The following is a 13,106-nucleotide window of genomic DNA, read 5'->3' as shown; positions in this document are numbered from 1 at the left end:
ATTAATAAGTTGTTCGAAAGTCGTAATATAAACACATACGTGAAATAACACATACACAGTGACAAGTCGTCTATTATACATATACACTGGTTCATCGTGTACAGATATTTAATTAATCGATAATAATTTATGTATTTTAAGTCGACTCAACTGCGTTGGCGCTATGTAACTAAAATTTATACGTCGAACAGACAGAAAAATATAAAAACTGAAACTGACCTGGGTCATAACTTTTATAGTGGCATTTTACCCACATAAGAAGCAATATCTCACTATTATTATCCCATTTTCTGTAGTAAATCTTCGGTAAGGTGACCATTTTGTACACCGCGCCTAATTTTCCTTAAAATATGAGTAGTAACCAAGGAAACAAAGTGTGTGCTGCTGATTATTTTTAAAGCAGAATATTGTAGGCTTTCCTAAATGACAGCGATGTTAATTTCATTATCTCAGTCGAAATAAAAAAGAAATATATGCCATAAATGGCTTATGAAATATAGTTCTTACATTACAGTTCCAAGGATTACATAGTCGTGACTCGGTCACAAGGCTTTGTAAAAGAAAAGGGTACGCACTCTGTGACGTTGAAAGCGCCAGTTCCAATTTACATATAGTCAGTTTATTAATGGACAATTTCACATAAGAAGTAACTTCTGTCTCGCAAAAACGGAGTATTATGACGGAATATGACCATTTTCTAGGCAACGTTTCGGTAAACACATTCCCGGGGTAACGCAGTCAACAGGAGAACCACGGTTGCTTAGTAGCCAACGTTTCAGTAAGAATGCTTTCGTGACAACAAAACAATTTCCATGTATACGAAAACTGCAAGTTGTAAACTCTTAGAAACCAAACCGTTGCTTCAGAATTAACACACGGTTTCCGAGACAACGAATTCATGAAGAACCCTTGGAGGCGGTGATCTCTGTTCGGTTCTCTGGCAGTTACAAAAGGGAGCCCATTTCGTGATTTAGATTCAGACATACGTCAGACAGTTGTTCAGAAGGATTTCAATGTGTGAGCTGTTATAACGGACTGTAATTGTAAAGAACTACCAATAAACCCAATCATCAAATTCGGAACCCATTATTATTCGTCACGCTAACCCCTTTTACGTGACAGTATGTACACAATGTTTGATAAATAATGAAGATATAAGTTCAGTTCTGTTTCAGTGCCAACGTAAATTAAAATAAATACAACCAACATCTGGAAGAGTATGAAATTAAGCCAATAATATTCCTTCCACTTAGCAGATCATTCCTAAATTTCAGACAGCGGTAGCGGAATATCGTAACACCCTCTATATCACATACAGTATCAAAGACTAAACATGCCAAGTAAGTAAAGCAATAACATGACTCGCTTACTCGTATTTTCGGATGAGCCCGATTCATACCGCCATATACTTTTTGGGTTGGATTGAACTGACTGATGGATTACTGTCAGGTCTAATGCAACAGTTAGCAGGAGCTACCAGTTCGTCAATAAATCAAACCGAAACGTTATCTTAAACTAGAAACCGCCGCTTTGATCCCTCCTTCCAGGCGAATTTGGGGACAGTATTATGGAAAGAGATATTCCCAAAGGTTTCTGCTTCACACTGCAAACAACACTCTCATCCCGTAAGACACTAAGACAGTGGCTAACATCCAAAACTATGAGCCAATTTGTGTGTATATGGGTGCAGTACATAATGTGTACTGAACATACACTCAAAAATATACCTCGGCTTGAGATACTCTCCTTAATTTCGTAAATAAGATTTACGTGTTCTAGAAAACCGAGATTAACGGCAGTGGGGATCCGCTGCGCTGACCACGTGACATCCTCTATCCGGAGNAAATAAGATTTACGTGTTCTAGAAAACCGAGATTAACGGCAGTGGGCACTAACTTAGCCGAGAAGCGGCGGTCGTTCGGTCGGTAGAGTTCGTTTGCGGACTACAGACCGAGGAGTTTTTTCTTTTTTGTATTGGAATACAGACTAGACACTATTGGAGCAATTACCTTGCAAGGGGACCAGAGTGTAATTGAGATATTTGTGAAAAATCATGCATTTTCTCACAGGTGTGACCAGGCTGGGGAGAACGGTATTACTCGCCTTGCATCCGTCAGATGTCCTAACGGCTTAGCTTTTGATATAGAGCGTCAAACTTGTGACTGGAAAACCAATGTTAAAAACTGTGATAGAATAGAAAGTAAGTATTATTGTACAATCTCAGAAACACGTAAAATGTCGCCCATGGTACGTCTCGCTGATTACGGTGACGCGAACTTAAATCCTAGCTACATTTTTGTACCATACGTGTATAGTAAAAAGGATCTAGAACGGCCAAATTACAAACGAAACTGTTAGTTTCATTTGAGGTTCTCACATCGGCGACTATGAAGATTACTCTCTTCTGGGACCGTATAATCCGGTAGTCCATTAACGACGTTTCGGATGAACGTGCTGCCTTCACCTTTACAGCTGAAGTTTCGGTAATGATTTACCAATCTACATCCCGTCATACCCCAGAAGCTCAAATCTCAATTCTTTTATAGGTCTATATAAAACGGAGAAATTTGGAAAAACGTTCAGTTACTTTCAAGAAGTTACGATACCAAAATTTTTACTGCGATAAGAATTATATTATTCGTTTCATTCCTCATTGCTACATTATAGTCGGAATATATTTTCTTCCACGAATATATAATTTTATAACCATCTTTCTCTTCGTTTGGGAGCCGGGATAGCGCAGTTGGTATAGCGACTGGCTACGGGCTGGACAACCGAGGGATCGGAGTTCGAGTCCCGGTAGGGTCAAGAATTTTCTTTTCTCCACATCGTCCAAACTGGCTCTTGGGCCCACTCAGCCTCCTATCCAAAAGGTACCGGGGACTATTTCCTCGAGGGTAGAGCGGTCGGGGCGTGAAGCTGACCACTCACCTCCAACTTGTGCCATGGTGAAGAAAATATGGATCTATACATCCACTCCCCAATACGCCTCCATGGCGTAGTGCTTAGGTAAGCACAGGGACAACTTCACCTTTGCCTTTCTCTTAGTTACGTCCTGTCAGTGGACGCAATATTTCTCTTTCACGCACAAGTGTCTGACAAATATTTATCTCAAATACTAATTCTTCTTTGTTCTCAGATGAGATATGATTCATAAGTACTATCGTCACGGCAATGGTTCTTCTTTATTCGGTCACCAACATATTATTCATTAATCTTTAAGCGACTTAAATAGTTTGCGTACTCTTAAGGTCTATATTTATCAATTACTATGTCTTTATTAATGACGCATCCGAGACTGAACATGTGTTGAGAGCGGCTAGTGAAAAATGAGAGTAAACGTTTTGGATTAATACATTCTAATATTATAACAAACGAATTATTCGCCGCTGTCAATAATTGCATATCCGAGTACTGAAACATACGGTAGGAGTCAAAGAAACTGAAAGTCAGAAGTTGTGAAACTGAAAGTACGAGTAGTTGAGAAACGGCCGAGGGTTAATATAAACTAGCGATTAAGCCGAAACGAAACATTTAAAACAAAATATTTTAGCAAGCTCCGTATCTCGTGACATTTTACAGTTTCTGAATGTTTTAACACATAATAAGCTCCGTTTGTTATTTATTTTCTTCATCAGGTGCACAAAATCTGGTATAAAGCAAATCAGTTGCCCCTCCGGATTGGCTTTCGACGTTGATAAGCAAACATGTGATTGGAAGGGTAAAGTGAACAACTGTGACAGACTGGAGAGTAAGTGATAACAATTCAAGATGGAGGTGGAGGTCAATTCGACAGGAAATTAGAAGGGAAACGGAACAAACCTGCATCTCATTCACCTCAGTATTGTTCACTTTTTAATAATTACCATCATACGTACATTCATTATAATATTTGGCATTTGCAGGTTGAATTCAGATAAACAGATCAGAAAGGAACAATTTGTGCATGTGAAGTGATGCCGTGTGGAAGGGTTTTATGAAAGTAGTGGCTTATACTGTCATACGTAGAACTTTAGATATATTAGCTGTCCCACTTTTCCTTCTATAGGATACAAATAGAATATTTGAATCCGCAGCATGACTTATGCCTGAATGTCATATTGCTCTAAACTACTTTGCTGAATGCGGTTTTCGGTATCTTGTGACATTTACTCTTTCATAAGAACTAACATTCTTGGGCACCAATAACACACGGTCATGGGTAATACAATTATATTGCTGTGCTAACAATTCTATTAACCTTTCTCTCAAGAAACTAACATATGTTTACTCAGTGAAACATTAAATAAAGACTCCTATGAACAAAAGTCCAAATAAAAGAGATGGACTTTTGTTCGTTGTTACCATTGTAGTGCCATTAAAGTATCGCAACAAATGAAGGTTAATAACTTTAAACATAAAACTCGCCTTAACAGAAGTGTACAAAATGTAATTCCAGATGTGTTGTACTACATGTCAATTCTTTATTACTGTTGGTATATTTTAATGGCGACAGTTTATCTTATGTGAGTTAATTACTTTTGTGTGACCTATATAGTTAATTTCCTTGATGAATATGGTTTTGTTTCACAATAATCCTCCTCATTACATAATTAATAAATCAAGATAGTATACAATAAAATACTAAGTTTCAATTGTTCTATTTCCATCTTTTAATTTTCATTACAAAATGCACCCAAACTCAATTGCCTCAGAGCATTTCTCACATTCTATTTTAACTATAGAAATCTCTTGCAAGAGCTAACAAAAATCTCTAAGCGTTCTCTTCTTATGCACTCTTTGTATGACAAACTTTCACAGCAGAAATAAAAGAACTTCACTGCGTGTCTCTTTCACTGTTCATCTTGTGTGTTACTTATGTTTGTGTTTTCTATTTTAACCTTGAGAATGGACTTTTTACTTCCTTAGCTTTGCAAACTTTTCTATATTCTAGCTGAAATATCATGGAGAGGGGGGCACCCTAATTTAGGGCACTGTGATTCCTTTCGCTAAAGTATGCCAATGAACGTCACAGTTGAGTAGGCAACAGAACTGCTTCGTATTTGGGAGGTCATAGATTTATACCTCATCTAAAGAGTTCGACTATTCCGGCTGAGGGTTTTATGGTTTTTCTTAGTCCCTCCAGGAATATTACCGGATAGTACTTCGAAATAGGCCATGACCGCTTCCTAGCACATCCCTTCCAATTTATTATTTGTTAATCATTCGATATTGCATAATGTGCGCCACTGAAAGCGTCATTCAGTAAACAATATATCAACAAAGTTGTGAGGCACAGATGCAGAAAAATGCAACACGGTGTTGATCCGCAGAGCCCAGGAAGGTGCTGCCCATCCTCAAGACGGACGAACCCGTGTGTCCTGAGGGGAAGCTGTCCTGTGGCAACGGCGAGTGTATCGACAAAGAACTCTTCTGCAACGATAAGTTCGAATGCAAGGACCAGTCCGACGAGAATGCTTGTAGTAAGTAGCCTGGGTCTTCAAAAAGAACATTTCAACTTCTTCCTGACCAATATTACTAATCGCAGATGTGCGCATATATAAATATAATTTAAACGTCAAAATTATGTAAAATATTTTCACTCAAAGTTTCTTCTGTTTACTGTAACTCTCGATAAGAAGGGGACAAGTTAAATTCTGTCAAATTTGTCTTCTATTTTAATATACTTAATTTTGTTCTTCATAAACTTACTGTTACAAGCGCGCTATGTAGGTCCTAAATCAGAAAAAAACATATTATTTATGGGTCTACAGGGGTCTTTCCATCAACTCATTCCCTTCATAAAGATAGTTGATTTAAACTCTTCTTACGGATCATCAACGATATATTTGTCTATTATTATTATATGACAATTATTTTATTAACATCTGTCTGCAATCAGAATTAGGTTCATGACCACCACTGGATACCACTCTGACATACTTCAAACCACCACCAATCCGCATAACCCACTTCCCTAAAACTTAACCTAATGTTACTCTCCCAACTTTTATCAAGAGCTTTTCTTATTAAATTCTTGTGAGCATTCCGTACCTCCCCATACTAGCTATATGCCCAGTCCATCGTAGCCTTCCGTATATCACTATTCCAAAAATACTAAGTGACTTTTGCAAATCATGAAACCGTTATGTAGTATCCTACAATTTCCCACTTACCTTATGTTCCTTAAGCCAAAATATTTCCCTGCTTACTCAGTTTTCAAACGTTTTTATTTAGGTAGACCGCTTAGTTTCTTTCAAGTAAAAGGGCCCGTTTCACATCCATATAAAACATCCATCAGGTATTGTGTAAGTATTCGTGTTCTCTTCACCTCGGACGCCTCAAGAACGAATGCAAACCTAATACATAATTACAGTTTACAGCAGTGTTACAGCTCCCTCGTGAATGTATCGCATTCAAATCTCAAAACAAGAAACTCATTTGATATTCTGAAAATATATTCCCACTTTCAAGAACGCACTCATGTATTTTACAACGACCATTCGGTTACTGGTGTTCAGGGAACCGATAAATGTTTATTCTGGGAACGAAATGGATTCTTTAACGATGATGTGTAGCCATAAAGCCCAACTACTGAACGTGAAGGCACCACCGCCGATCACAGTGGCCGCGAAGTCTAAGGCATGAAACATCTTCGCTCGCTCGAACACTGGGATCGTGGGTTCGAATCCCACTCGAGGCATGGATGTCTGTGTGCGTTTATTCTGTATGCAGGAAATGGCCTTGTGACGGGCTGATACCTCGTCCAAGGAGTCCCAGTGACGATGGATGGAAGAACGGGGCGGGATTGGATGGAATGTGATGGGATGGGATTGACGGACGGATGGCACCACCGTCCTATGACTACTGGAAGCAACTTCTTGACAGTTTTTCCCTCCCATAGCCGTGGAGACAGATCCCAACAGGGCACCCGACTGTGACCCGAACCAATGTACTCTTCCGGACTGCTTCTGTTCTGCTGACGGTACCAGAATTCCCGGAGCCATCGAGCCAAACCAGGTAAGTAAATATAGTAAAGTCTCGTTTATATATATATATATACGTGTGATATGAATAATACCAACGTATTTAACATACAGGGAACCTCAAATTTGTAAACAATGAACCTTCATAACATCTAATTTGTCAATACGTGTCTTTTGTAGCAAACCCTGGTCACACCGCGAGTCACTCCTTACCCGATGTTAAGATGGCATCAGTTTGTTTCTATCTATGGGTGTCAGAATTAGTTTAATTCACGTTTCAATGCAGATTGATGGTATGACACAAGAATGCTTTCTGTGTGTAATTAATTATGGGAATTTAGTTCGCGATGTATACTTGGGCTCAAATTTAGTAAAAATATGAAATATTAAACTGACAATTTAGTTAAATTATCAGACAAATGTTCACCTATACGGACTTTACTATGAGTTTCATTTAAACACACTTTAACAAGCCTAGTAGTTTCATGGGTAACCTAAACTCTATGAGAACACTGTACAATACTTCCCTTCTAACTGAATCATAGGCTTTCTTGAAGTCTCTGAAGAGCTGGTGTATTGTCTCATGGTACTCATATTTTTTCTCCAGTATCTGACGAATGCAAAATTCCGATCAGTAGTTGATCTGTTACGTCGAAAACCACACTGATGATCGCCAATAATTTCATCTGTACGAGTATATGGATTTAACCTTGAGAGGAGGATACTGTATAATAGTCTGTATGAAGATGATAGTAGTGATATCCCTCGATAATTACTAGTCAGTTCCATCGCCTTTCTTGTAAATGGGTAAAATAATGAAATCCTTCCACTGATCAGGCAATTCTTCCTTATTCCAAATAGATAATCAATGAGTTTATGCACCTCAGACCGTAATATTTCACCTCCTGCTTGAATCACTTCTGCCGGAATTTGAACAAAAAACAGTAAGTCACTTTTAAACCATGATTTTAAAAGAGTTATCAGTGAAATACTATTCTGAATTACATTTGAACTACAGGAAATAATTAATGAATTATTTTGCATGCCTATTGTTAGAGCACTACTTTCCACATGCATTACAGCAAGACTAGCACACAAGAGGAGGCATAATTTCCATATTTCCTTAAATCTGTTGTGGTTTCTTTACATATGTGTCGTCCTGTGCTTTCTTTGCGCGTAATGCGCAAAATAAACGCGTACAGGTCTGATAGTGTGTCTATCTGCCTGCATGTTTCATTTCAAGAAAAGCTGGATGGACTTCGATAAAATTTGATATGGACTTCATGCCACTGGAGGCTACCCCAGTCTCGTGCTATTTAATTCCTTAGATCAGAAATACCAACATCACAGACGCACAAAACTGTGCAGTAGGAGCGACACTAGCGCCACGTAATATAGGGTCCTGAAATTCCGTATCGTAACAAATCTTTCAAAAATAAGAAACAGTTGTAGCTGTATCTTTCCTTTTGTAAAACGTAAGCAAATGAAATAGTGGCTGCATGAAATCTATAATTAGCCGTCAATTTGTTGATAGCAATAACCAACCGCTGGGTTTCGGCATGTGGAATTTGGTATGGAGATAAATCACACACATTCCTACAAATTCCTTGTTAGATATTGTTTCTCTGTCAATAATTTCAAGATACTGCAACGGTTATAATGTTATATGCGATATATTTAAAGTTCGTCTGAAGCATAAAATAAATAAGTAAATAAATACATACTTCCTATTTCTGAAATGTTCATAGAATCTATTTGTAAGAGTTAGGAGCATTCAGAATGCAAAACTGAAAGGGACTAATATAGAAGAGTCTGTGTATTCCAGTAAGGGCCATAGCAGCTCTTCAACTATGTCAAGCCTCAGACGAAAAGCATGCAAATACAGTATGCGCCAAAATTACAGTACTGAAATGAAAAGGCGTCCTGTTGATACCACTGTCTATTCATGTGAAGGCCCCTTGAACGACAGAACCTTCTCAAATCCTGAAGAAATAATCCTCATCCTCATGAAATAGAGGCCTAATATACCGTGTGCTGAGACGGCACACCATATAGTCACACGTGTACTGTGTAGCGGTTTCTGGACGATAACATCTGGCCGCTCAAAACCAAGGAAGCGAATTGCCTGGCGACCACTTCCGTATGAGCGAAAATAATACTCAACTATGAATACTTTTGCCTCCGTCGAGAGACCCATTTCCAACAACAACTGCACAACGCAACTTCCTTTTCACTACTGGGAACATGTGCGGCTGGAGCTATTGCCTATCGACAAACGCATATGCGCGAATTTCAGTATCGCATTTTGGCGCATACTGTATTAGCCTCATCCCAAACACTGTATAATTAAGAGATATTTAAAAGAACGAATATAACGTTTTGATAACAAACAAAATTTGATTTTCATGGTACAGGTACCTCAGATGATCACCCTGACCTTCAATGGCGCTGTTAACGTCGACAATATTGACCTATATGAGGAAATCTTCAACGGCCTGAGACAGAACCCGAACGGCTGTCAGATTCGCGGCACATACTTCGTGTCACACAAGTACACCAATTACTCAGCAGTACAGGACTTGCACAGACGAGGGCATGAAATCGGCGTTTTCTCCCTGACGCACAAAGACGACCCCAACTACTGGACTGGTGGCACATATGATGACTGGCTGGCCGAGATGGCAGGAGCCAGGCTCATCATTGAGCGCTTCGCCAACATCACCGATGGCTCCATCATCGGCATGAGAGCGCCATACTTGCGGGTGGGAGGCAACAAGCAATTCGAGATGATGGCTGATCAGTTCTTCGTCTACGATGCGTCCATCACAGCTCCTCTGGGACGTGTGCCCATCTGGCCCTACACTCTGTACTTCCGCATGCCCCACAAGTGCAATGGCAACGCGCACAATTGCCCCAGTCGAAGCCATCCAGTATGGGAAATGGTGATGAACGAATTGGATCGTCGTGATGACCCCACGTTTGACGAATCCCTGCCCGGTTGTCACATGGTGGACTCTTGCTCCAACATCCAGACTGGAGAGCAGTTTGCAAGGCTCCTCCGTCACAATTTCAACCGCCACTTCAACTCAAACCGTGCACCACTTGGCCTTCACTTCCATGCCTCCTGGCTCAAGAGCAAGAAGGAATTCAAGGACGAGCTCATCCGCTTCATCGAGGAGATGCTGGACCGTAACGACGTCTACTTCGTCACTATGCTTCAGGTACTTCCCCATTTTAAGCGTTATCAAAATCAGAAGTAAGTTATATCCAACTGCAGGCTGCTGTGAATAAGGTAATGAATCTTCAGGTTCTGTAAAGGAGGGGAAAATTCTTGCCAAGTTGAGGGATTATCAGCTTCTCAAGAAGGACTTTCCCTCAGGAACATAGTTCTTTGCAGACATACCTATAACAGACAGAAGACTTGGGGAACCTGTAAGTACCTATGAGGATAATATTAAAATGAGATCTTAAAGGAATAGGGTGTGTGAGTATGAACTGGATTGAACTAGCTCACTGAATGGCTAATAACAGAGCCATGTGAACACGATAATGTGACTCCGCGCTAAATAAAAACCGAGCTTATCAGTTACTCAAGAAAGACTCTGCTCCGTTAGTTAAGTACGTGGGAAGGCCTACTTCAGATGTGAAAGCTTGTACGTGAGATTCATACAGGTCATGTTCTATTTAATTTAAATTATTTCGAAGAATCTAAAATCGGTACCAATGAATTCGGGCACTGATTCGCAGCTTTCTTTGCCTCGCGACTCTGTCCTGAATTAATGCAGTGTGAGCCTTCGCTGATTCTTGCTGATGCAGGTGAAACATGGGCCTACTATGTAAGTGTGTTTATAAAGTTTATACTTAGCTGCCACAGTGACTATCGCCTGTGATTTCCATTCATCGCTTGAGAAACTGTATTGCAGGTATATCAGTTCAACCATCAGCTGTAGAAAGATAAATACATCCACAATGGCCAAACCTGAATAGTGGTCTCACCACATTTGCTAAATTTAATAAAACGTCTATGAATGTCATTTTGAAATATTCACCGCGTACAACACACAACAGAGTAAGCTCTCTGTAAGGTGATCTTGTTATGTTAATCCGCTTGACTGAACAGCCGCTAAATCGCAATATATCATGGCCCTATTCAATTTCTGAGTCCGTACAAAGGCATAACAATTACCCTGATCGTAAGTTTGGTAATAAGATAATAACTCGAGTGTATAAATATGGAAGAAAATAGTAATCTAAACCAACTAACAAAAAAAAAATTGAAGAGCGTAAATATACGAAATTAACTTAATCGGTCACAATATACTCAAAATCCCAAAGCATGGCGATTTTGACGAAATACTCGGCTATGGCGTTTTATATGCGTCTCAGTTGGATTGGAGTTATATTCTATAAAACGTCAAACTTCATATAGAAATAATTAGTCAGTGCAATGTATATACTGGAAACCTCTTACTTTGCAGAATCTATACTTTCTTTTTCATTAGCACGAAGCGCAGCTGTTCACGTTCAAGGGCCTATTCATGCTCCTGAAAACCGTTAATTAATACATTCATTAAGAATTTCCTTTGTGCTCACATATGGATGCTTTAATTCCAAAACTCATTTAAGACAAATGCTATTTAAACATGAAGTGTTGTATAGAATACATGGCAATGAATGCTGATTAAGAGTATTTTACAGGTTATCCAGTGGATGCAGAATCCCACTGAACTGACGTCACTGCGAGATTTCCAGGAATGGAAGGAGAAGTGCGACGTTAAGGGCCAGCCCTACTGTTCTTTGCCCAACGCTTGTCCTCTGACGACTCGCGAACTCCCTGGCGAAACCCTACGTCTTTTCACCTGTATGGAATGCCCCAACAACTATCCCTGGATTCTTGATCCTACCGGTGATGGCTTCTCGGCCAAATAAAATAATTATTGAGAAAAGTGGGTTCTTATTTGAACGTGCTGTTGCAAAACTAACTAAACCATGTGCAGTGGTTACAGAAAAGCTTGATTCCTGTGGAATATGAGGAACAGGTGAAGAAGGCCTTGAGGTAAATTATAATTCTCCCATAACTCAGCTGAGCGCTCAGAATTCAGGCTGTCCTAAATCTACTTCACAACAGGTTCAATCCTTCGGTTTTCGATTAAGAAGTGTACAATTTTATATTCAAACATCTCCGTTAGAAAATAAACTTTAAAGGTATGTTGTCTCTAAAAATGTAAAATAGAAGGATTTATAGAATAGTCTGCCCTATAGGAACGTCACGGGAAAACCCATTTACGGAAACGAACTGCTGTTACCACCACTACCGCCAAAGCTATGTGAAAGTGAGAGGAATGTTTACAGAATTGGTCCTAACACAGTGTTCTGCAAAGTAATCACAAGGCCATCAACTAGGAAAAAATACTGCGCAGTGGATATACAGGACGATGTCTAGTCTCTGCACTACGCTCTACTAATTATTCCTGTTCTTGTACTGCCCATACAGGATACAGGGAGGAAACAGGGGAATCAGGTGGGATCTACAGGGAGTACAAACTGTCAGTAATGCTGTTAGCTACGAAACAACTTTCTCTTTAGTTGTAAGTGAACACACACGTCGTCTTAATATAAAGCATTTATAGGTTCAGAGAGAAAGTTAAGAAGTCAGAATGACTGGCTAGAGAAATGTTTCCATTTTCGAGTTTCTGAGATTTACTTGCCAAGCTTTCGTTCAAACGTAGAACTAGTAAATATTGCCCTAAATGAATTGCTGTACTTGTGTGAAACAATAAAATGTTACTGATGTACATACTGTGATGGAAATTAAGTAATTTATTTGTAATGCTAAATAATATTAAAATTTCGGTGCGTGTGATGCTTGATTTATGAACCTCTGTTATTCTATGATAGCAGTTTGCGTAGTATGTTTATTTGTTGAACGTACATAAATATATATGTCCATTTTCATCTAATTTGTATCCAAACCTAAATTATTCTTAATATGTTATAATACGTTTACAACTATACCAGTAGACAGAGCTGTAGGTCCCCCCAAGCTACAAAATCCACGTTGAAATAATGGACAATAACTAACGAACTCCACGAAATAGCCCTTGAGAAGCTAACAGTCGCTCAGATGGTCAATAAACTACC

General features: G+C 39.3%; 1 protein-coding gene across 1 annotated transcript in view; it reads left to right on the top strand.

The window, feature by feature from the left end:
- Window positions 1-12,839, top strand: part of LOC111871679 — a 28,149-nt gene extending 15,310 nt beyond the window's left edge. The window contains exons 3-7 of the mRNA XM_023864941.2: window positions 2,070-2,200; window positions 5,313-5,462; window positions 6,884-6,999; window positions 9,380-10,186; window positions 11,664-12,839. Coding sequence (XP_023720709.1) covers window positions 2,070-2,200; window positions 5,313-5,462; window positions 6,884-6,999; window positions 9,380-10,186; window positions 11,664-11,894 — 1,435 coding nt within the window. The 3' untranslated portion in view covers window positions 11,895-12,839. The remainder of the gene's footprint in view (window positions 1-2,069; window positions 2,201-5,312; window positions 5,463-6,883; window positions 7,000-9,379; window positions 10,187-11,663) is intronic.
- The last annotated feature ends 267 nt before the right edge of the window (window positions 12,840-13,106 follow it).

Source organism: Cryptotermes secundus, unplaced genomic scaffold (assembly GCF_002891405.2).
Source record: "Cryptotermes secundus unplaced genomic scaffold, Csec_1.0 scaffold262, whole genome shotgun sequence".
NCBI lineage: Eukaryota > Metazoa > Arthropoda > Insecta > Blattodea > Kalotermitidae > Cryptotermes > Cryptotermes secundus.
This window is presented reverse-complemented; position numbering and strand designations above follow the sequence as displayed.